The sequence below is a fragment of the Anopheles arabiensis genome, chromosome 2 (genome assembly GCF_016920715.1).
Source record: "Anopheles arabiensis isolate DONGOLA chromosome 2, AaraD3, whole genome shotgun sequence".
NCBI lineage: Eukaryota > Metazoa > Arthropoda > Insecta > Diptera > Culicidae > Anopheles > Anopheles arabiensis.
Genome location: NC_053517.1, coordinates 62,791,055 through 62,815,532, shown reverse-complemented (window position 1 = coordinate 62,815,532; position 24,478 = coordinate 62,791,055). Strand labels below are relative to the sequence as shown.

The following is a 24,478-nucleotide window of genomic DNA, read 5'->3' as shown; positions in this document are numbered from 1 at the left end:
CAAAATGCACTAGAGTCCACCACCTGATATTTTTAAATCCACCTTGGTTCGTAGGCTGAAATTTCAGCCTGTCAGCTGTTTGCATTTTATAGCAGTTTTCGAGCAACTATCTAAGTAGGTATAATATACAGGTGGGATTATCCCAAGGTGAATGAATTTAAAAGGCTTATTTTTATCGCTTCTGCTTCTGGATGAAGATTTTAACAGTGTTTTGAGTATTCGTCAAGCCTCCAGAAAGCTTGTTTGAACAAAAGTTTTCACCCATCTTGTCAAAAAGTGATATTCAAATTTGGTTATAAAAAATGCTATGAGACCACCTGGACTACATACACTTTGATTCCAGATTCCACCACCTGATCTCTTTAATGCACCTTGGGATAAATGTAAACAAACCTGTGTTTTCGAGCAGGTACTCGAATCTAATTCTAGCTTTTAGGCTAATATTTTCTAGACTGAAAATCGCAGGCTAGTTTTTTGTGTGGTTTTGTATGGATTGTTTACATTATTTCAGCCTCCAACTGTCAAACTCCATACAAAAAAACTGACTAGAATCGTGAAGGGCCCCTAGAATTGTGAAGGCCCCCATTGTAAGATATTTACTTGATGCAAAGTGGGTTACTTATTTATTAATTTAATCATTAGGTATCGAGCCTCCATGGCCTACATACACAAATACAACTAATGTCTTAAACTATGGGTTCCTAAAATTAGACGTAATGCAGTCTCGAATGACACTAGTACATTTCGGTACACTAACACCGGTACACCTGTCCTGTCTACAAAATTTGAAAATAAATTAAAATTCTTGGACATTAATAACAACGGATCCCTAGCACAGAAAAGACGATAACGAAAGTCAGTCAGTTAAAAAAAGGTGGTCTCATACCTGGACTACATACACTTTGCTTCCAGATTTCACCACCTGATCTCTTTAATGCACCTTGGGATAAATGTAAGCAACACCGTTTTTTCGAGTAGGTACTCGAATCTAATTCTAGCTTTTAGGCTAATATTTTCTAGACTGAAAATCGCAGGCTAGTTTTTTGTGTGGTTTTGTATGGAGTGTTTACATAATTTCAGCCTCCTGCTGTCAAACTCCATACAAAAAACTGACTAGGGGGGGTTCCGTTGTAAGTTCGTAAGTTCTTCTTTCCGTTGTAAGTTCGTAGCAAGGTGGATTAAAAATATCAGGTGGTGGATTGGGGCCTTTGGGGGGTCGCCTTAGTTGAGGGACTTTACGTCATTTTAGAACCGTTGACCATATGTTTCCGCACACAAAGCTTAGCAAATATAACAGATTTCTTTGTTATTATGTGCATTTTAGTGTGTCTATTGATTTTATCGAAAAAACGTAATATATTAACAAAAGATTTGATGATTTGTTTATGCACGAAATTTTAAATCATGCTAGCATGAGTTCTAATCTCAAGTAAATTGTCCATGCGGCTCGTAGATAATGAGGAATTAAGGTAAAAATTGAAAAAAAAACACAAAGAATTCTAGATAAAATTCACAGAATAACACAAAATAACACACTTTAATGTATGTTTCAATGTTAAATAAGAACTCACAAAGTCCAAAATATATTTTTAAAGAATATTTATTCGAAAAAATGGGGTAGATAAATTATATGAACAAATTTAATTAATGTAAACAAAGTTTGAATCCTGGGGACCTTACGTCAAGTGACGAATTGTCAAAATGCACTAGAGTCCACCACCTGATATTTTTAAATCCACCTTGGTTCGTAGGCTGAAATTTCAGCCTGTCAGCTGTTTGCATTTTATAGCAGTTTTCGAGCAACTATCTAAGTAGGTATAATATACAGGTGGGATTATCCCAAGGTGAATGAATTTAAAAGGCTTATTTTTATCGCTTCTGCTTCTGGATGAAGATTTTAACAGTGTTTTGAGTATTCGTCAAGCCTCCAGAAAGCTTGTTTGAACAAAAGTTTTCACCCATCTTGTCAAAAAGTGATATTCAAATTTGGTTATAAAAAATGCTATGAGACCACCTGGACTACATACACTTTGATTCCAGATTCCACCACCTGATCTCTTTAATGCACCTTGGGATAAATGTAAACAAACCTGTGTTTTCGAGCAGGTACTCGAATCTAATTCTAGCTTTTAGGCTAATATTTTCTAGACTGAAAATCGCAGGCTAGTTTTTTGTGTGGTTTTGTATGGATTGTTTACATTATTTCAGCCTCCAACTGTCAAACTCCATACAAAAAAACTGACTAGAATCGTGAAGGGCCCCTAGAATTGTGAAGGCCCCCATTGTAAGATATTTACTTGATGCAAAGTGGGTTACTTATTTATTAATTTAATCATTAGGTATCGAGCCTCCATGGCCTACATACACAAATACAACTAATGTCTTAAACTATGGGTTCCTAAAATTAGACGTAATGCAGTCTCGAATGACACTAGTACATTTCGGTACACTAACACCGGTACACCTGTCCTGTCTACAAAATTTGAAAATAAATTAAAATTCTTGGACATTAATAACAACGGATCCCTAGCACAGAAAAGACGATAACGAAAGTCAGTTATTAAAAATTGTCGAGTTCTTAAAGGTCTAGTAGGGACATACAAATTTACATGACTTAGCAATAGAGGTGCATTAATTCTTCCAGTTAATAGTTTAAACATAAACATTCCTTGGGCAACCATTCTTCTCTTTTCAAGAGTTTCAAGCCCTAACAACTGACACCTCGTATGATAAGCTGGTAGCACGACGTTATGTCTCCACGGAAGCCGCTTAATAGCTACCAGGGTAAATTTTCGCTGGATCCTCTCAAGCCTCAAGCCTTGTGGTATATCACTTTTAAAGTACAACTGAAAAAAGGGTATTTTGTTGTAACTATCACTTTACTTATGCTCTCTATAATCGGACAGAGTTTCCCCTTATAAAGTCTAACTTGATCTGACTATCCTAAATCCTATCCCGCTATTTATACTAAAATTTCCCTATCTAATCCTAGCTTAAATCATTTGCTTCCTATGTATCCTTAATTCCGTCGTATGCCTAATTTCCTATGCTACCTATTCTATCCTAATCTTTGCGTATTAGCTATCCTATTCTAACCTATACTAACACACTTCTACCAATCACAACTATTCCTATAAATGATAGCTTACTATAATTTCTGCTATACTAGTTTACTATAATTATGTTCATTACGCCTATGTGTATGCGCCACACCTCCCCCCTTAGAAATGAAAATCGTATAACATAGATTTTCATCGCTTGACTAACCTATTTTTATGTACAGTACTTTTCTTTTTGCTGTATTTTCTTACGATTGTACAATTTGGGTTTTGTATTTTAGAAACAATACATGGACCTAAATATAAAGGATCTAGTTTCCTCCTGTTTTCGTTCTTTAAGTACACCTCATCTCCTGGTTCAATTATTAGCGGGTTGATGCTGCAGTTTGGAGCGATCTGTCTTTTTTCTTTTTGCTCAATTAATTTCTTTCGCGCTACTTCGTTTGATTTCTGAAGTTTGTACTTTAATTCATTGTAATAAAGTTCGTGATTATACACAGGTTCTATTTTGCCTGTCACTATGTCTTGTGGGAGATTTGCTTTTCTCCCAAATAATAGTTCAAATAACGTATAGCCAGTATCTGTATGTGCTGTGGTGTTGTAAGTAAACTCATAGCATTTGACCCAGTTATCCCAATCATCGCCATGCTCGTTGGTAAATGCTCTCAAATATTCGTTAAAAGTTCTATGGTTCCGTTCTAAAGCGCCTATTGTTTGTGGGTGATAAGCAGTCGCAAACGTCTGTCTGATCCCCAGTGCCTCTGCTACTTTTTTTCAACACTTCGTTGTTGTATTCTAGACCTTGATCCGACCGCATTTCTGCAAATTTACCGTAAGTTAAAATGACATTCTCTATGAGAGCTCTTGCTATTGTGTTGGCCTTTTTAATTCCTGTTGGTATCAAGATTACATATTATCACATTGTACAGTAACAGCGTACCTGTTGTGCTTGGCTGTTTTTGGAAGAGGGCCCACTGTATCTATTGAAATTATTTCGAACGGTCTTAAGGGTGTCTAAGGGTGTCGATGTTACTACTGGCTTCTCTATTGTGTGTCGTGTTATTTTATTTATCCTACACATCTCGCAATTTTTAACGAAGCCTTTTATATCTTCTTTCATGTTTTTCCATTTGTATTTGTCTCTTATTTTTAGATAAAGGCGATATTGCCCAACATGTCCTCCCGAAGGTAGCATGTGATAATTGTGTAAAATTTCTTCTATTTCTGTTCTTGATGTAATCCACTTAGGTGGTACAAATCCAATAATCTCGCAACCGAAAATGGTTCTATTTACGATTTCCTTAATGGTTTGAGGCGAGTATTGAGTAAAAATTTCATCTTCCATGGAGATAGCTAATTTGTCTCTATTAAGCTTTTTTGCATAAGTACATAATCTTAGAAGAGCAGCCTCGAATGCCTGACTTCCATTCTGATTAAATCTGATTATTGTACTTTCTAGTTCCTTGTTGTAGTTGTTGTTAAAAAGTGTTATTGTAATTGAATCTTTATTTAGCTTTGACTGAATTTTTAACACTTTGACCGCCAGCCTGACGTCACAGTTTTTGAGTGAGCACGTAGCGCATGGCAAGAGAGCGATGAGAGCGACAGTTTCTCGTGCGATTGTTATCACTCTTTTGTTTCATTGCGATAAGCGGCGTAGCACATGTCGTTCTCGTTCTCTCTTTCCTACCCCATTCGTTCTCAAGAGAATCACTGAGCGTCAAATACAAAGCTGAACGGTGAGCAAAACCGTCATGCGAATTTATATGACACGGCGCTTAAAGTGTTAATAATTTGCTGGTTTACCTATCTTCTCGCTTGTGTCGTTTTGTGTTGCAGGATTTGTTTCCTCTCTATTAGCTCTAGTCATTGCCCTAGTCTTTACTACTAAGGCTTGATTGTTGTTGGCCTCATTAGTGCATTCTTGCAGTGATTCCAGACGATCAGAGGTAGTTACTATTCTTGAGAGTGCGTCTGCCCCAACGTTAGTTTTACCGGCTACGAATTCTACTTCAAATTCAAACTCCTCAAGGTCCAATCTCATTCGTGTTAGTTTGGAGGTCGGATTTTTCATGTTAAACAGAAAAACTAGAGGTCTATGGTCGGTACGAATTTTAAATTTTCGACCATAGACATAAGGTTTGAAATAATTGATAGCCCAATGTATAGCTGTCAATTCTTTTTCTATGGTTGGCTTGTTTTTCTCACCCTTGGTAAAGCTTTTAGAAGCAAATGCCACCGGGTGGTCATTTCCTTCGCATATTTGCGATAGTATGGCCCCACATGCCGTGCCCGACGCATCAGTAGTGATAATGAATTCTTTTGTAAAATCAGGATATTTGAGGACCATAGGTGATAGAAGGTTGTTGCGAAGGGTATCAAAAGCTTGTTGACATTCGGACGACCAATTGAATATTTTTCCCTTTTTTAACAATTCGTTTAAAGGTTTCGCGATTATCGCAAAGTTACGAATGAATTTACGGTAGTCATTGCAAAAACTAACAAATCTTCTAACTTCGTCTGAGTTAACTGGTTTGGGGTAATTTTTAATTGCTTCAAATTTGGATTCGTCAGGATATATTCCCTTGTCTGTAATTTTGTGCCCAAGGTAAGTAACTTCGGTTTGGAAAAATTTACATTTTTGAGGATTTAATTTAAGATTGTAGTGCCGTAGTCTATCAAAAACATTCTTTAAATTATCAAGTAGTGCATCCTGTTATGATTATATCATCGATGTAAACGAACGCGCTCTCAGGGGTTAACCCAGCCATTGCTATTGTAATCATACGCTGAAAACTATTTGGGCTCACGTTTAGTCTGTGGCGACCACGGTGTGGCCCTATCACTGTTCGGAGCTGACCTCCGGTTGTACACACCGCACACGGTTAATCCAGGAAACGTCAGCCTGACATACACCGCGCACGGATTAACCAAAGACGTCAACGTGACATAAGCCACGAGGCCGCGCAACCAAGGTGGATTTAAAAATATCAGGTGGTGGACCTTAGTGCATTTTGACAATTCGTCACTTGACGTAAGGTCCCCAGGATTCAAACTTTGTTTACATTAATTAAATTTGTTCATATAATTTATCTACCTCATTTTTTCGATTAAACATTCTTTAAAAATATATTTTGGACTTTGCGTTCTTATTTAACATTAAAACATGGATTGAAGTGTGTTATTTTGTGTTATTCCGTGAATTTATTCAATAATTCATTGTGTTTTCGACATTTTTGATGATAAAAATTAAGAAAGCATTATTTTTTCAATTTTCACATTAATTCCTCATTATCTACGAGCCGCATGGACAATTTACGTGAGATTAGAACTCCTACTCACATGATTTAAAATTTCGTGCATAAACAAATCATCAAATCTTTTGTTAATATATTACGTTTTTTCGATAAAACCAATAGACACACAAAAATGCACATAATAACAAAGAAATCTGTTATATTTGCTAAGCTTTGTGTGCGGAAACCAATGGTTAACGATTCTAAAATGACGTAAAGTCCCTCAACTATGGCGACCCCCCAAAGGCCCTAATCCACCACCTGATATTTTTAATCCACCTTGCCGCGCAACACACTTCCGCCCAAGGTGTTATAAATGATAAGGTTAAGTTGTTCAGAGCAAAATGACATTTCTCGACTTGACATTTCTCTTCCGGGGGCTCCGGTATAATAATCGGGGAGGGCTGGTGAGGGATAATGAAATTTGTATGCAGAGAGTGACAGATGTCCCCCACAATGTCGCCCAGCAAAATCGATAAAAATCAACCTTCTAAATATATTATCCTTGCTTCCGCCTCATCTTTTATAAAAACCCAGCGAACACTATACGAGATCTCTTTTTATTCTCTTCTCAAAGACACATCCAATTTTGTAAACCATTCGACAAAGTTAAATAAATCTTGGCAATCTCAAAATATAAAAATGGTCTACCGTTTATTCTGGTAGCCAAAACTGGTGACCCCGACGTGATTGCGAAGAAAAATTTCTTTTGTTATCGCGAGTGTGAGTATTTCGACGCGAGTGCGTGTGTTTTATTGTGAGTGTGTGCGTAGTGCGTGTATTCCGTGAGTGCGTGAGTGCGTCGCCCGACCAAACATTTTTTTCGCCGCGAGTGAAAATTGTGCCAGTCAAGTGTCCACAGGATCCACGATCTGGCAGTCAGCGACCGACCGACCCCTCACGGAAGCAGATCGACGAGAGAGAGAGAGAGAGAAAGAGCACTCCAACGGTTACACCAGCAGTTCACGCCGACGATCCGGCTTGTGCGACCAGCACACTTGCCGACGTTCCGGCCCGTGTAACAAGCTAACCTCGCCGACGATCCGGCTTGTGCAACCGGCACAATCCGCCGATGTTCCGGCTCGTGTAACCTGCGAACACCGCCGACGATCCGGGTTGTGCAACCTGCACACTCCGCCGATGTTCCGGTCCGTGTAACCACCGAAACACGTCGACGACCCGGCTCGTGCAACTAGCACGCTAAGCCGATGTTCCGGCCCGTGTAACCATCGAAACATCGCCATACGATATACGAAGCACACTGACGTTACGGCCCGTGTTGCTAGCAGCGTTCGCCGACGATCCGGCCTGCGCGACCGACAGCTTACGCCGACGATCCGGCCCGTGTAGCTAGTAGCCCACGCCGACGCTTCAGCGTACGACCCCGCGCACCGCGCCAACGTTTCGGTCCACACAGCCAGCAGCCTTCGTCATCGATCCGGCACAGGCCCTCAGCTGTCTACGCCTGTGAGACCAGCGACCCGTACCAACGATCTGGCTCGAACCAATTACGCCGTCATTCCGGTAAGCCCAAATACGCCGTCAATCCGGCCAGTGCAAGTGACATCGTCATTCGCGACACACCATTTTCTGACACAGCGACGCTATTTTATTCATGTCGGTACAGCGCACCATTTTGTGTCAATCAGTTCAGCGCGCCATTGTGTACGAGCAGATAGCGCCATTGTCTTCGGAACCCTACAGCGGCATTTCGGGTTTTCAAAGCACCGTGCAGCGAAACCACGATTTCACACGTGGCGTAAAAGATTATGCAACACGGCCCCGACCTGCAGCGCGCTTCCCTAGCATTACCGCTCGTCCCAGAGGCGGCTGAGATGAGACCGGCTGATGTTAACGACGCGGCTGCAGCAGCACCTACGATGGAGCCCACCGCAGAGCGCCAAGTGGACACATGCCACGCCATACGACTGAATGTACCGGAGATGGACACCAACAACCTACCGTCGTTTTTCTGTGCTTTAGAACATTGGTTCGCAGCGTCCGGTATCACCGCGAAAATGGACAACCGACGTTTCCATAGAGTGATGGCTCAGATACCTCTTCGTTGCATGGAATGGAATGCATTTCACCTCTCGCCACGACCAGCGCTTGCAACACCATGGCCGAGGTACGCACGACGACCGATTTCGAAGCACAAATGACGCGGAAAGTGGACGACCTCAGCCGCCAGCTCAACGAGTTCATGCGACAGTGCCGCCAAAGCGACCGCTTCCGGACTCACCCTCGTTCACAGCCACCGACACCGCCACGTCGTGTCACTGACGCCACCGATAGACAGTGCTACTACCACCGCCGTTTTGGAAGAACAGCACGGTCCTGCCGACAGCCTTGCTCGTATCCAGCCCCCGTGTCCCCGAGCTCGGGTCAACCGCCGTCATCAGCATGAGGATGCGCCGGGAACATCGGATCGCAAGTGAACACCATCTCACCTGTCAGCAACCGGATGGTGATCTTCGACCGCAAAACACAACACCGCTACCTAATCGACACTGGCGCTGATGTTTCCGTCATCCCGAAGTCAGCTAACTACATCCCCACGAAGCCGTCTACGATGCGGCTATATGCAGCCAACGGTTCGCCGATAGTGGTATATGGTGAGTCCCTCCGTACAATTGATCTTAGTTTACGCCGTCCTTTTTTGTGGAATTTCGTTATCGCGGACGTAAGCTCTGCCATCATAGGAGCGGACTTTCTGCGCCATTATCATTTACTTGTAGATCTACGCCATCGCTGTTTAGTTGACGCGCAATCTAACCTTCGCGTAGCCGGTCAGGTTAGACAACCCGACAGTCCACCCAAGGCACACTGGACTGACAAGGGAAACTCGTGAGTGCCCAACAATCTGCCAGGTCACAGCGCGAGAGAGGAATTAGAAAGATGAAGAAAGAGTGAGAGGGAAGTCAAGCGAGCGAGAGGAAAGATAGGGAAATCGATAAGTTTGGCGATAAAAGGGCAGGATGCGCCTGTACTCGCTCTTTTAGTTGAAACGGAAACCTGTAACAGTGGACTAATTTTTTGATTTCACCATCAGCACAATAAAAGCACAGTGTTATCTAAAAAAATCCACACCGTTTTCAACATTTCAAAAAATTAGTTTACCACTACTACCAGTGCGTGTCGTCAGTGCGGAAAAAGCCCTTATACGCGTATCATAAAATCGTTTCGCGGAACGGAAAAATACAATAATTTGTGCGCGCGTGTGCTATAGTGGAACGATATAATGGCTCAACGTGATTCGCATCGTATGCCACGGACGGAGGAAACCCTTGCATCGAATCCGGATATGCCCCTTGAAAGCGGCAACGTTTCCGGCGGGCTAAGGTACGATCCATCCACTCCGGGACCACCGCACGCTTTACCGTCAGAAGGATGTACCCCGAGAAGCGTCATCGCCTCATTGAACGCTTCAGGTGAGCCGAGGTATGATACACCTACCCCGGGACCATCGAACGCCGTACCTGCGGAAGGATGCACTCCGAGCAACGTCATCCCCGCACCGAATGCTGTGGTGCTTCGCGAAGGGGTGCAAAGAAAGGCGGTAAGTTCCCCAATCCACGAAACACATTACACTGCATACCAGGGCCGCGCTGATGCTCGCGAATCGCGACGACGACGGCTACAAGCACTTGAAAGGGAGATAGCGATGCTGCGGAATGAAGAGGACGATAGTGGCGCGCAAACACTGCGAGATGCAGAAGACGAGAATGGCGCGGCGGCCATCGCGGAGCATCCTAATTACGGTGGCACGGGGGGGACGCATTACCCGGAGTTTGCGGAGTGGGTGAAAGGTTTCGAGGAATCCTTGCGTCGTACCTACGAAGCGGAAAAAGCAACATCGCAAGGTCAAGCTCCAGGGGGGAACGACCTCGGTCATCGCGCCATTGCAGTCCCGGCACAACACACACAACCGAACACCGCAATTACATCGTCCTATGGTGCACTACCGTCGCACACGATGCATCAGAGCTACGAAACACAACCGACGAACTCGAAGCAACAGAGATACGTAACTCAGCCGACTTACGCAACGCCGATAACGCATGCATCTCAGCCGATTCACGCGACACAAACGCTTTCTCACGCAACACATTCTCACCCGGCTTACACCATACAGACACAACCGATATACACTACACATTCACGCCCGATTCACATGATACCACCACAACACGAGTATGTCCAACCACTCTTCAACACCAGCGCGCTAAGTCAGAGCCAAATAGCGGCCCGTCAACCAGTGCCCCACGACCTTCCGATATTCTCCGGTGAACCAGAAGCGTGGTTACTATTCATAGCCACATACAACCGCACTAATGCTGCGTGCGGCTACACGGATGATGAGAATATCGGTCGTCTACAGTATGCGTTGAGAGGAGCGGCGCTCGAGGCGGTTGGAAATCTTTTGTCCTTTCCGGCTGGGTTGAAGGAGGCGATGGCGACCCTAAAGGCACGCTTCGGTAGACCGGATCTGATTGTGGAATCCATGACCGATAAGATCAGGAAGATGGCACCACCGAATGTTGACAAGTTGTCCACAGTGGTGGAATTCGGTTATGCGGTGAAGCGGTTGGTAGGAGCGATGACGGCGTCCGGGTTACGCGGATACATGTACGACGTGGCGCTACTTAAGGAGCTGGTCAGGAAACTACCGCCGGTCTTATGCATAGACTGGGCAAGAACGAGGAGGCATCTTGGGGAAGTGACGCTGGTGGAGTTTAGTCGGTGGGTGGGCGATTTGGCGGAGGATCTGTGCGGTGTCATCGACGTGATACCCGGGACAGGCGATGCTGACCTTTACCGCCGACAACCAGAATCGCATCACAATCGTAGTCAGCCACAGCGGTTTCAGACCCATCGTGCCCCGCCAGCGCCTGTCGATCGACGGCCGCCGGTTGGAACTGGACGCGTTCATCCGGCCTACTGCAACACAACGGTGCTTAGTAACGCTCCTTCGACGATAAACGCCACTGACTCGCTACCTGTTTGTACCCTGTGTGGCGGGGACTGTCCAGCTCTCGCCCAATGCGAACGGTTCCGAAGATCAACGGTTGCTGCCCGGAGGGCGTTTGTAAATGAACGCAGGATATGCCGTAAATGCCTTCGTTATCATGGAGGCGGATGCAGCGTAAAAATGCCGTGCGTAGTGAATGGATGCAACGGGCAACGCCACGAGCTACTCCTCCTGGATGACCAGACACCAGCCAGCCCCAACCAGCGCGATCTTCCAAATGGTACAGGTAAGGTCGTTGACGATGGTGCTGCTACTTTATTAAAATACATACCCGTTACGTTGCACGGTCCCAGTGGGCGAGTAGATACGTTCGCTTTTTTAGATGACGGCTCTACATCCACGTTCATGGAGCATGAGCTACTTAAGGAGCTGGGAGTTAGCGGAACACCGCACCCGCTATGTCTACAATGGACAGGAGAAGTGACGAGAGAAGAAAAAGAATCGGTAAGGCTATCAGTGCGCATATCGGGTCGCGGAAAGTCACATGCGATACACGAGCTACTTGCAGTACACACGGTTAAAGAGCTTGCGCTTCCGGCACAATCTCTCAACGTAGCACAACTGACAGCCCAATATACTCATCTGAGAGACCTTCCATTCGAGCCCTACGCTCACGCCGTACCCCGCATCCTCATAGGCATCGATAATTGCCGCATAACACGAGCCCTAAAAAGCGTGGATGGAAGGTGTAATGAACCGGTCGCTTCGAAAACCCGGCTAGGCTGGGTTGTCTACGGGCCTTGCTCGGTTGCGAGGGTAAAGCCGAGTTTCACAGGCTGCTTGATTCAAAAATGTTCATGTAGTTTCGCGCCAGATGAACTTCTAAATGACGCGGTGAAGCAATATTTTAATCTGGAGTCGATCGGCATTGACAAATCAGTACGGCCGCTGCGGTCTAAGGATGACGAAAGGGCGTTGACCATACTTGAGCGAGAGACGAAGTTCGACGGGCAGCGATACGAGACGGGACTTTTATGGCGGTACGACTGCGTAAATCTGCCTTGCAACAAAGCCATGGCGCTAAAGCGGTACGCTTGTCTGAAACAGAAGATGTTGAAAGATCCGATATTAGCTAATGCGGTAAAAGAAAAAATGAAAGAGTATATGGCAAAAGGGTATATACGGCGCTTGAGCAACGAAGAAATTTCAAAAAAGCATGCAAACGACTGGTATCTCCCCATCTTCCCGGTGATTAATCCAAATAAGCCCGGCAAGATACGCATGGTGTTCGACGCTGCGGCCAAGGTGAACGGCGTTTCCCTCAACTCGCTTCTGCTAGCCGGACCGGATTTGCTGGCTGGATTGCTTGCCGTTCTGCTTAAATTCAGAGAGTTCCGTGTTGGCGTTGTCGGAGATATCCGTGAGATGTTTCACCGCGTAGGAATAAAGAAGGAAGATCAACGCAGCCAAATGATCCTTTGGGGCGAAAGTAATCGCGGTGATCCTGACGTTTATGTAGTCACTGTATGACGTTTGGAGCAGCCTGCTCGCCGACGAGCGCGCAGTTTATTAAGAACCGAAATGCAGAACGATACAGGAAGGATTTTCCACGGGCGGTGGATTGCATCAAAGAGGAGCACTATGTTGACGATATGCTCGCCAGTGTGGAAACAGAAGAGGAGGCATTCGAGCTCGCTGACACGGTTCGCTATATACACGCGAAGGGTGGTTTCGAGATTCGGAATTGGGCGTCTAATTCACGCGAGGTGATATACCCATGCTGCAAGCAGCACCAGCCAACGGGAAGGACATCCAGATGGGAAATGATCCCCCTACCGAGAAGGTGTTGGGGATGTGGTGGAATACCGCGTCGGACACATTCACGTTTCGTTTATCCCCAAAATATGATGAGGACTTGTTAGCTGGACGCAGGCGGGCGACGAAACGCGACATCCTGAGAACGCAGATGAGTCTATACGACCCGATGGGACTCGTGGGTCACTTTATAATGTATCTTAAAGTCCTACTACAAGAGATATGGCGAGGCGGATTCAGTTGGGACGAAGAACTGGACGGTGGAAGAGCAGACAAATGGACTACCTGGCTACGAGTGCTTCCTGCGGTACAGAACGTGACAGTACCAAGATGCTATCGACATGTTTGCTCGACGAACGCGAAAAGAGAACTGCATGTGTTTTGCGACGCCAGTGAGAACGGAATGGCTGCGGTAGCCTACCTGCGATTTGAAGAAGGCGACCATATAGAATGTGCTCTGGTAGGTTCCAAAACGCGTGTTGCCCCACTAAAGTTTCTGTCTATCCCCAGACTGGAACTCCAAGCCGCAGTCATAGGAGCACGGTTAGCGGACACTATTCGTCGAAGTCATCGGCTGGAGGTTAGTCGCACCATCTTCTGGACGGACTCACGTAACGTGCTGAGCTGGCTACATTCCGATCACAGGCGTTACAACCAGTTCGTAGCGTTTCGAGTAGGCGAGCTGCTCGAAAGCACCGATCCGGAACAATGGCGCTGGATACTGACGAAGATGAACGTCGCGGACGACAGGACGAAATGGACAAAGTTGCCGGACCTGTCGGCACAAGGGCGCTGGTTTCGTGGCCCATCATTCCTTTGGGAATCAGAGGATGCGTGGCCTGCACATATTGACGCAAAAGAGACACACCAGAGGAGCTTCGGAAGAACGTACATCACCATCGAGTCGTGGAATCACTCGTTGTACTCGAACGTTTTTCGAAATGGAACCGGATGTTACGAGCTGTAGCGTTCGTTATTCGCTTCGTGGCCAATATTCGACGCCGCATACCTAAAGAAACTGGCCCACTAACACAGGAAGAGCTAGCGGAAGCCGAACGCGTGTTAATTCGGCAAATACAAGGCAAGGCATATGACAGTGAAATCACCAGTCTACGAAAACAGGCCATACAGAAACACCCGTGGAAAAAAAGGTATCGCGCGAAGCAGCAGCATCTACAAACTTACGCCTATCCTGGACGTCCAGGGGATACTGAGAGTGGGAGGCCGGTTGGTAGAAGGCACAGACATCAACGAACACTCACGGAACCCGATCATCCTACCTCGGCAAGACTACGGAACTGACCTGATAATTCAAAACTATCACGAGCGCTACAAGCACGGCAACCACAACACCGTGTTAAGCGAATTGAGGGCGCGGTACCATATTCCGAAGCTACTGGGGGAGTATAGACGCGTTAGGAAAGGCTGTCAGAGGTGTAAAATCAACAACGCGAAGCCAGAACCACCACAAATGGGTAACTTACCGCCACAACGTGTCGCAATTGCTCAGCGTGCCTTTTCGTTCACAGGTATCGACTATTTCGGCCCGTTTTTAGTGGTCGTCGGTCGAAGAGAAGAGAAACGATGGGGTGTCCTAGCTACCTGCTTGACGTCGAGAGCTGTCCATCTCGAGGTAGCAGCTTCCCTCACCACGGCGTCGTGCATATTGGCGATTCGACGGTTCATCGCCAGACGCGGTATGCCTCTGGAAATGATCAGCGATAGAGGTACCAACTTCGTCGGAGCCTCGCACGAGCTGAGAGAAGCGTTGGAGGAGGTTGATCACGACGCCCTGATGACGGAGTTTTGTGGACCTAAAATGAAGTGGACCTTCAACCCGCCGGGAGCACCTCATTTCGGCGGCTGCTGGGAGCGTTTGGTACGTTCCGTAAAGAAGGTGCTTTATCAGTGTATCTTCCCCAGACGACCTACGGATGAAATACTGCTGTCAACATTCACGGAAATAGAGCTCATCATAAACTCACGACCACTCACCTACGTGCCCCTGGACGACGAAATGGCTCAGCCTCTAACACCGAACCACCTGCTTCTCGGAAGCTCCGATGGGAGCAAACCACCGACGGTTTATTGCGATAGTCCCGTTGCCATTAGATCGTCGTGGAGAATGGCACAGCATGCTGCGGATTTGTTTTGGACCAAATGGGTAGCAGAGTACTTACCTACACTTACCCGTCGGACCAAGTGGTTCGAGCCGGTGCGGCCAATCGAAGTAGGGGATTTAGTCGTAGTGGCAGACAACAATCTTCCCAGAAATTGTTGGCCCAAGGGACGAATTGTGGCGGTAAGTCCTGGTAGGGACGGACAAGTAAGGCAAGCCACCGTGGTAACGATCAATGGAACATACCTTAGGCCTGCGCACAAATTAGCAGTTTTAGACGTTTCACCTTAGAGTCAAACCGCGTGGTTACGGATCGCATGTGACAGTAAACAAACAACACACACACGCATACACAAAAAAAACACCTGACAGATGATAGGAAGTTTAGCCACGGTTGATAGAGTCGTAAGTTACGGTCGCGGAAAGAGAGGTTGCATCACGGTTAAGCGGGTTGACGGTTTGTGTTAACGGGCTACAAAGTTTAAGCGGGTTACACGTTCGGCGTTTACGGGCTATTGACTAAACAACCATCTCAACCGTAGCAAACTGGGGGGACAATGTTGGAAACTCGTGAGTGCCCAACAATCTGCCAGATCACAGCGCGAGAGAGGAATTAGAAAGATGAAGAAAGAGTGAGAGGGAAGTCAAGCGAGCGAGAGGAAAGATAGGGAAATCGATAAGTTTGGCGATAAAAGGGCAGGATGCGCCTGTACTCGCTCTTTTAGTTGAAACGGAAACCTGTAACAGTGGACTAATTTTTTGATTTCACCATCAGCACAATAAAAGCACAGTGTTATCTAAAAAAATCCACACCGTTTTCAACAATGTATGTGACGCGTCATCACCCGTAGCCGACCTGCTAAATGAGTTCCCCGATTTCATTATGAACTCATCCCGAACGAGAAATCCGTCTGAAGTAGTACACCGCATTGAGACCACGGGCCCGCCAACGTTCGCCCGCTCACGGCGTCTACCACCGGACAAATATGCTGCAGCCAAAGCAGAGTTCGAGTCCCTTGTACAACTCGGGATTTGCAGGCCGTCTAGCAGCAGCTGGGCCAGTCCGCTGCACATGGTGCGTAAAGCGGATGGTACCTGGCGTCCCTGCGGCGATTACCGCGCTCTCAATGCACGCACCAACCCCGACCGGTATCCGTTGCCATATCTGCACGATTTCACCATGCAGCTGGAAGGGAAGACCATCTTCTCGAAGGTGGACTTACAGAAGGCGTACCATCAAATCGCCATCCATCCGGACGACATCCCCAAGACGGCGATCATCACTCCCTTCGAACTCTTCGAATACACCACTATGCCTTTCGGGTTGCGAAACGCGGCCCAAACGTTCCAGAGACTGATCCACAACGTCCTACGCGGTCTCGACTTCGTATTCCCGTACATCGATGACATCATAGTCGCCTCAAGGACACCGGAGGAACACCGAGACCATCTTCGACAGCTTTTCAATCACCTCACGCAACACGGGCTAACCATTAACCTGGCGAAGTGTGAGTTCGCCCAAATAGAAATCTCTTTTTTAGGACACCGCGTCACCGCCGAAGGCATCCGGCCGTTAGAAGATAAGGTGGAAGCTATTCGTCAGTACCCGAAACCGACCACCGTCATGGAGCTGAAGAGGTTTTTGGCCATGACGAACTTCTACCAACGCTTCATCCCTCATGCCCTACGAGCACAAGGGCCACTATTGGACATGATACCCGGCAATAAGCGGCGCGACAAAACACCGCTTCCCTGGACGCCCGCTACCGACGCAGCCTTCGAAAACAGCAAACAGCAACTTGCCCAAGCCGCCTTGCTTGCGCACCCTGTGCAATCGGCGGAGCTATCTCTCTGGTGTGACGCATCTGATTTCGCCGCCGGTGCCGCACTACACCAGGTCGTCGATGGGCAGATGCAACCGCTTGGATTCTTCTCCAAGAAATTCGACAACGCGCAACGTAGATACTCCACTTACGACCGCGAGTTGACAGCAGTGTACCTCGCAGTTCGACACTTTCGTCACCACCTGGAAGGACGCTCGTTCCACATCTATACGGATCATAAACCACTGGTTTATGCGTTCCAACAGTCGCTGGACAAAGCATCTCCGAGGCAAGCACGACACCTCGACTTCATCGGACAGTTCACCACCGACATCCGTCACGTGGAAGGGCAGGAGAACGTCACCGCCGACCTACTGTCCCGTATCGAAACAATCCAGTCCTCTTCGACTATCGAATTCAACGAATTGGCCGAAGACCAGTCCCGCGATCCCGAACTGACTGACATCCTCAGCGGTAAAATCAGGACGGATCTGGTCCTTCAACGCGTCCCAATTCCTGGCAGCAGCAAGACACTGTTTTGCGGCTGTCCTATCGGCATCATCCGCCCGTACGTCACGAGACCTTTCCGACAACAACTACTTCGTGCCGTTCACAGCATGAGCCATCCCAGCGCGAGAACCACCATTCGACTGATGACTGAGAGATTCATCTGGTTGAACATTCGCCGAGACACCAGAGAATTCGTCCGCAGCTGCTTAGCCTGCCAAACAACGAAGGTCCATCGTCACACACACAGCCCACTCGTACGATACCCGTCACCAGACACCAGATTCGCCCACATCAATCTGGACATCGTTGGGCCGTTCCCGATAAGCAATGGTTACCGCTATTGCCTTACCATCATCGACCGTTTCACCCGCTGGCCGGAGGCCATTCCCATCACCGACATCGCAGCGCCAACGGTAGCGTCAGCCCTGCTTAGCGGCTGGATAGCCCGCTTCGGCGTCCCGGCTTTCATCACTACCAACCAAGGGAGGTAGTTTGAGTCGACCCTCTTCGCCGAGCTCACCCGAGCGCTGGGCACCAAACACCTGCGAACGACAGCTTACCATCCTCAGGCCAATGGTCTGATCGAACGCTGGCATCGCACCCTGAAAGCAGCCATCTGTAGCAGAGATTCTACCCATTGGGCCGATCACCTGCCTATCATCCTGCTTGGATTGCGGACGGCATTCAAAGAAGACATCAAAGCTTCCCCAGCAGAACTCGTTTACGGCAGCACGCTGAAAATTCCGCCCGAGTTTTTCTGCAGCAGCCCACAGACGAATCTTCCCGACACGACCGAGTTCACGCAAACGCTTAGAAAGGCTATGGACAACATTCGACCAACGCAGACCGCCTGTCACGACAAACGAGCTTCCTTTGTCCACGCAGATCTGAGGACATGCAGCCACGTTTTCGTCCGCAACGACACCGTACCCCCCGCCCTTACGCCACCATACCAAGGGCCCTACCAGGTGTTACAGCGTTCCGGTAAGTCGTTCCAGATCCAAATTAACGGTAGATCGACCAACATCTCCATCGACCGCCTGAAGCCCTGCTATTCGCTACAAGAGCCGACACCTGTGTCGCAGCCAACGCCGCCACCACCTGCCCCACCACCACCAGATACATCGTCATCTCCGAACGATTTCTCGACCGGTGTCACTCGTTCACAGCGTCGCGTCATTATCCCGCTTCGTTTCCGGTAACACCAGTCTGATGGGGGAGTACTGTGGCGACGACGGTGTGGCCCTACCACTGTTCGGAGCTGACCTCCAGTTGTACACGGTTAATCCAGGAAACGTCAGCCTGACATACACCGCGCACGGATTAACCAAAGACGTCAACGTGACATAAGCCACGAGGCCGCGCAACACACTTCCGCCTCATCTTTTATAAAAACCCAGCGAACACTATACGAGATCTCTTTTCCCTTTATTCTCTTCTCAAAGACACATCCAATTTTGTAAACCATTCAACAAAGTTAAATAAATCTTGGCAATCTCAAAATATAAAAATGGTCGACCGTTTATTCTGGTAGCCAAAAGTCCAAAGGGTAACCTTTTTTATGGTTTGCAACTTATTACTTATTTATTTTAACATATTAAATATTACATAAAATAGACGCGTTCACGAGACACGCACTGTACAAGATAAAACGGGACGAGCACGCGCTACGTCCGTCCGGGTCGGCGGATAAAAGATGAAGAGACCGATCCCGAGCCCTTCATTCCCGAACTTAGCCGAGCAGCGCCGAGCTTAGCCGAACGCGTACGTCAAGCCCTTGTCACGTGGCGACAGGGTTGAGTAGCGGTGCTGCGCTCAGTTTTCCCAACACCTCCCCCTTTTAATTCAGTCGGTACGCGCTGAACCTACGAGGCAGTCTTCTACTCCTAGAAGAACGTCGTGGTAGTCGTGCCTGCTGGTGGTTGACGTCCTCGAAACCCAAGGATGGATGTGCTGCTTCCCGAAACACAGGGAGATGATGCTGAGACATCCGGCTGCGATGTGGACACAGGCGCTGATGGCTCGGACAAGGGAGTGGAGCTTTGTTCCGTGGGCAAACCCCACTCCTCTAACAGGATCTGTAGCGGCAGATTATCTTCATCCCGCTGTCCTTGTTTCCTAGAGACTGTAGTACGACGACGAAGCTGATTCACGTGGCGCCGAAGCCTCCGTTGCTCCGTTGTGATGACTTCGTACATTACGGTGCCGATGCTGCGGGTGATCTCCCCTGCAATCCAACTCCATGAATTGCCGCGAAATATTTTAGCGTAAACCAAATCTCCAGGACGCCATTTGGGGAATCCGATATTCGCTGAAGACTCCCGTAATGGTGAGGGCCGCAGCAGATGATGAACCGTCCGTGTCGCCCAGTTGAACATGACTTCAGCAGGCGTGCGTTGGTCCAACATTGGATTCGGGGTGGAACGGTATGTTTTCAGGAACAGATTCAAAGCCTCCTCAAGCGATGCCTTTTCGATTCGAATTTTCTTCAAGGCCCGCTTGAAGGTATCCACAAACCGCTCGGCCTGGTCGTTCGATTGGGGATGGAACGGTGCAGTCGTAATGTGTTTGTTCAGGCTTAGGCACGGAAGCCCTGCCAGTTGATTCGTGTTTAACGAAACACGAAGATCATTCGTTGAGTTCGGAGCGTTCGGACACGATCGATTAGTTTATAAGTATAAGTGAATTGCGTGAAATAAACTCTCTTCTAATTGTGCAATACAAGGAACAACACCCGGTAATTATAAAACGCTGGAAAAAGTTACACCGAAACGCGAAAGAACATTATCCGAAATCGTAAGATTAATCATTGGTGCCGTGACCAGGATAACGACGGATTCTGGTTGAAATAGTTTTACGGATTCTCGCGATATTTGTGATTATTGTGCGTGTAACTTTGCTTTAGTCGCAACACCGTCGACCGAGCTCACTGTGTTCGTGAAATTTAGCGTCATCCTAAAACCGAACTATGGCAACCCTAACAACGCATCCTATCGTCCAGAAGGACAGCGTTGCTAGCGATGTTACCGGATTACGAAAAGTTTCTCATAGACTTTTACCCAGAACGGGATGCAATGCAGATCGACCCTCTCATTGCAAAAATCGAACAGCTTTCCATCGACTTGGAAACTGTGCAATGCCAATTAGAAGACGCAGCAGTCACACACGACGAAATTGTGCATAATGCCGTTGTACGCGATGATTACGATGATCGTTTGATACGCATAGAAGCCGTGTTAAAATCAAACAAAATGCGTTTACAAAATACACTCAAGCTCTGCCTAAATTGCTTGCACGACAATCACCACACGCGGGATTACTCGTCGCAACACAAGTGTAAGCACTGTAGTTCAGCACACCACACACTGATACACACACCGCACTACACCAGCACATTTGCCACTGCACCGAAGCCAGCTGCGTCAAATGCTCCTGCGTATAATACACAAAACACCGACACATTTTCCACTGCACCGACGCCAGCTGCGCAAAATGTTCCCGCGTGTTATACACATAAAATCGGTGCATTTTACACTGCAACCAAGCCAGCTGCGCAAAATGCTCCGGTGACACACACACACAACACTGACGATCACACGGCAAGCACTCAAACAAACAGCGAGGCAGCACTGAGACAAACTTCTGAGAAAGCTCTGTCTCAAACTGCGGTTATTCATGCTAGCGATGCACATAGTATAATGCATCCGGCAAGCGCACAGTTAGATGGTGTAACTCAGCTTATGCCAATCATCGATCGATTCGCTTATACATCAAATACAAAACATATTTCGATCGACATCACTCTGACTGGTGCGGATCAATTTTCCATCCCGGTACAAAACACGGTGCTTGCGAAGTTTGCGTCCAAAGCCACCCACTACTGGAGCTGGATGTTGATGTTTTGATGATCCCCAAATTGTTCGAAATCTTTTACATGCCATCGGTAGCATGCATGGCATCACGAAATGAATCCACCGAGCGATTCTGTAAAGAAGAAGAAGCACAAGTTAATGATAGATACTCACTCAAAGTACGAAAGCACGAAAAGTTTCACGAAGTGACAAAACACCAAGCTGTTCACTTACCTATTGAGCTACATTTAGATAAAACGTATGACGTATCCAATTCACTTAATGTGCTCGCTGCTTTATATGCTGAACAGATCGAGGCGCGAAAGCTTTTACCATACGAGGAGGTAAAGGCTCACGTTGTTTTATATGATCCAGAGCAAGATGATTCATGCTTCGATGTGCAGCACCTTTCGCACCAGCGACCGTGGAAGCATTTATCCTGCGCGTATTATCCTGCAGATTTCGTTTCTCACAGTATGTCAGCAGAATTCCTGAAAAGTAAGCTGCGGAGCTTCGGTCCGGATTGGTTTTGTCTACCCGCTTCCATCTGGCCCAACTCTAATCCTGAACCAACCGAAGAAACGAATCTTGAGATTCGTATGGTGAGTGCTGCCGTAATGATAACGCCTACTAATTTTCCTTTGTTTACGTGTTACAGCTACAAGCGATTGTCGCGTATCGTTGCATACTGCATTCACTGCGCACGTAACACTAAGGAAAGGTCACGCACTCAACGAACAGCAGAAGGAAGATTGTTGGAAACTCGTGAGTGCCCAACTATCTGCCAGGTCACAGCGCGAGAGAAGAAATGGATAGATGAAGAAAGAGTGAAAGGGAAGTCAAGCGAGCGAGAGGAAAGATAGGGAAAACGATAAGTTTGGCGATAAAAGGGCAGGATGCGCCTGCCCTCGCCCTTTTAGTTGAAACGGAAACCAGGAACAGTGGACTAATTTTTTGATTACACCACAATAAAATCAGCACAATAAGTGTTATCTAAAAAAATCCACACCGTTTTCAACAAAGATCATTGCACTCGACGGTACGGGATGAGCATTGGCCGTTAGATGGAAGGCTAATTTTGTATTGGTCAGTTGAGATAATTTTTCATCGGTGCACACGACATCAACCGACAGTTTAATAACTACAACTTTTATCACTACCACGATTGACTGCGCGATGCGGTTTACCAGCACACAACGTGAGTGCTGCAAGCGAGCTTCATGAGCTAGTAACTATCTGTTCCGCGGCGAACAACTATACTTATTCGTTACAGATTGCAACCGAATTTGCACTTGGCACTTCCCTCTACCCACACCACCACCCCCTTGCGGATTGTGGAAGGCAGCAGCGAAGACCGTCAAGCGATAACCACCTACACTGCAGCTTTCACCTGCACTACCGGTCTAAACTTAATCGAGGCAGCGACGCGTTCGCGTCCTCTTCTATCGATGCCTGATGACCTATCGATTAGTCGTCACTTACACTTAGCGCATATCCTAGCCGGCACATAGGTTCAGCATTTGTCGACGGCTTGCCTACAAGAAGTACAACGCGTTTGTTCTATGGCGATGATGAACAACAACAGCTTAGCTTACCTGGCAGACAGATTATCCCGGAGATCGGTATGCTCCTTCGCAACACCACACGGCATGCGCACACCGAAGACGATAAGCTGGCACGGGTAGTAAAGCTGAAAATAACGAAAGGTATCGTAACATGCCCCCTCATAAGAATTTGTATCTTACCTGCATCTGAACGCGAAGGCACATACGTTTAACTTCCGTTATCTTTATTTGTTATTGTTTTGATTATTGACTTGCGTCAAGGGGGGGAGGATGTTCAGGCTTAGGCACGGAAGCCCTACCAGTTGATTCGTGTTTAACGAAACACGAAGATCATTCGTTGAGTTCGGAGCGTTCGGGCACGATCGATTAGTTTATAAGTATAAGTGAATTGCGTGAAATAAACTCTCTTCTAATTGTGCAATACAAGGAACAACACCCGGTAATTATAAAACGCTAGAAAAAGTTACACCGAAACGCGAAAGAACATTATCCGAAATCGTAAGATTGAACAGTGTTCAATGCCGTTAGCGTCGCAGAACTCCTTGAAAACTTCACTGGTAAACTGAGTCCCGTTGTCGCTAACCAGTGTGACTGGTGGTCCGAATCTGGCAAATATTCCTCTCAAAAGAATGATTGTGGAATGTGAGGTTATACTTGCAGTTTTCACGATTTCGGGCCACTTCGTGAAGGCGTCAACTGCGATCAAGAAGTATGCACCATCGATTGGTCCGGCGTAGTCGATGTGCACTCGCTGCCAGGGAGCTGATGGTTTTGGCCAGGGCGCTGGTGCAGACATACGTGGAGACTTTGCTGCGGCCTGGCAAGCATCGCAAGTAGCGACGCAGCCAGTGATGTCGTCGTCCAATGATGGCCAGTAGACGAAACTGCGCGCTATCGCCTTCATCCGCTGTATGCCTGGATGTCCCTGGTGGAGCTGCTTCAGGCACCTCGTTTGCAAAGCCGCGGGGATGACTACCCTCTCCCCGAACAAAATGCAGTTCCCAACGGTTGTTAAGGCGTCCTTCCGGCTGTAAAAACGTGCTCGATCCTTGCCGAATGTGACGTTCCTTAGCCAACCGTCCGTGACGTACCGATATACGTTACGAAGTAAAACATCGTTGCATGTAGCTTTTTCAACTTCTCTAAAACGAATCGGAAAAGTGTTTAGTGATTTTATGGCTACAGAAAACTTACAGCTTCCTCAAGCTCGATGCTGGCGATCATATATTCTGGGTCCGGCTTAGCATGTTTGTCAATAAGCCGGGATAGTACGTCTGCGTTGCCGAATTTGTTCGTTGGTATGTACTCGATGTGGAAATCGTACAGCTGCAATGTTAGTGCGAATCTTTGGAGCCGATTCGCCGTGTAGACAGGGATTCCCTTTTTGGAGCCAAAGATTCGTAGCAGGGGTCGATGATCGGTTTGAAGCCGGAAATGTCTACCGTACAGCATTTTATGAAAACGCGTC

The 24,478-nt window shown here is 47.2% G+C and overlaps 1 protein-coding gene across 1 annotated transcript; it reads left to right on the top strand.

The window, feature by feature from the left end:
* Positions 1 to 9,125: 9,125 nt before the first annotated feature.
* Positions 9,126 to 11,797, top strand: LOC120895192. Its single transcript, XM_040298309.1, has 2 exons — positions 9,126 to 11,613; positions 11,681 to 11,797. The coding sequence occupies exons 1-2, from the start codon at positions 9,597 to 9,599 to the stop codon at positions 11,689 to 11,691; spliced, it is 2,028 nt and encodes a 675-aa protein (XP_040154243.1). The 5' UTR covers positions 9,126 to 9,596; the 3' UTR covers positions 11,692 to 11,797.
* The last annotated feature ends 12,681 nt before the right edge of the window (positions 11,798 to 24,478 follow it).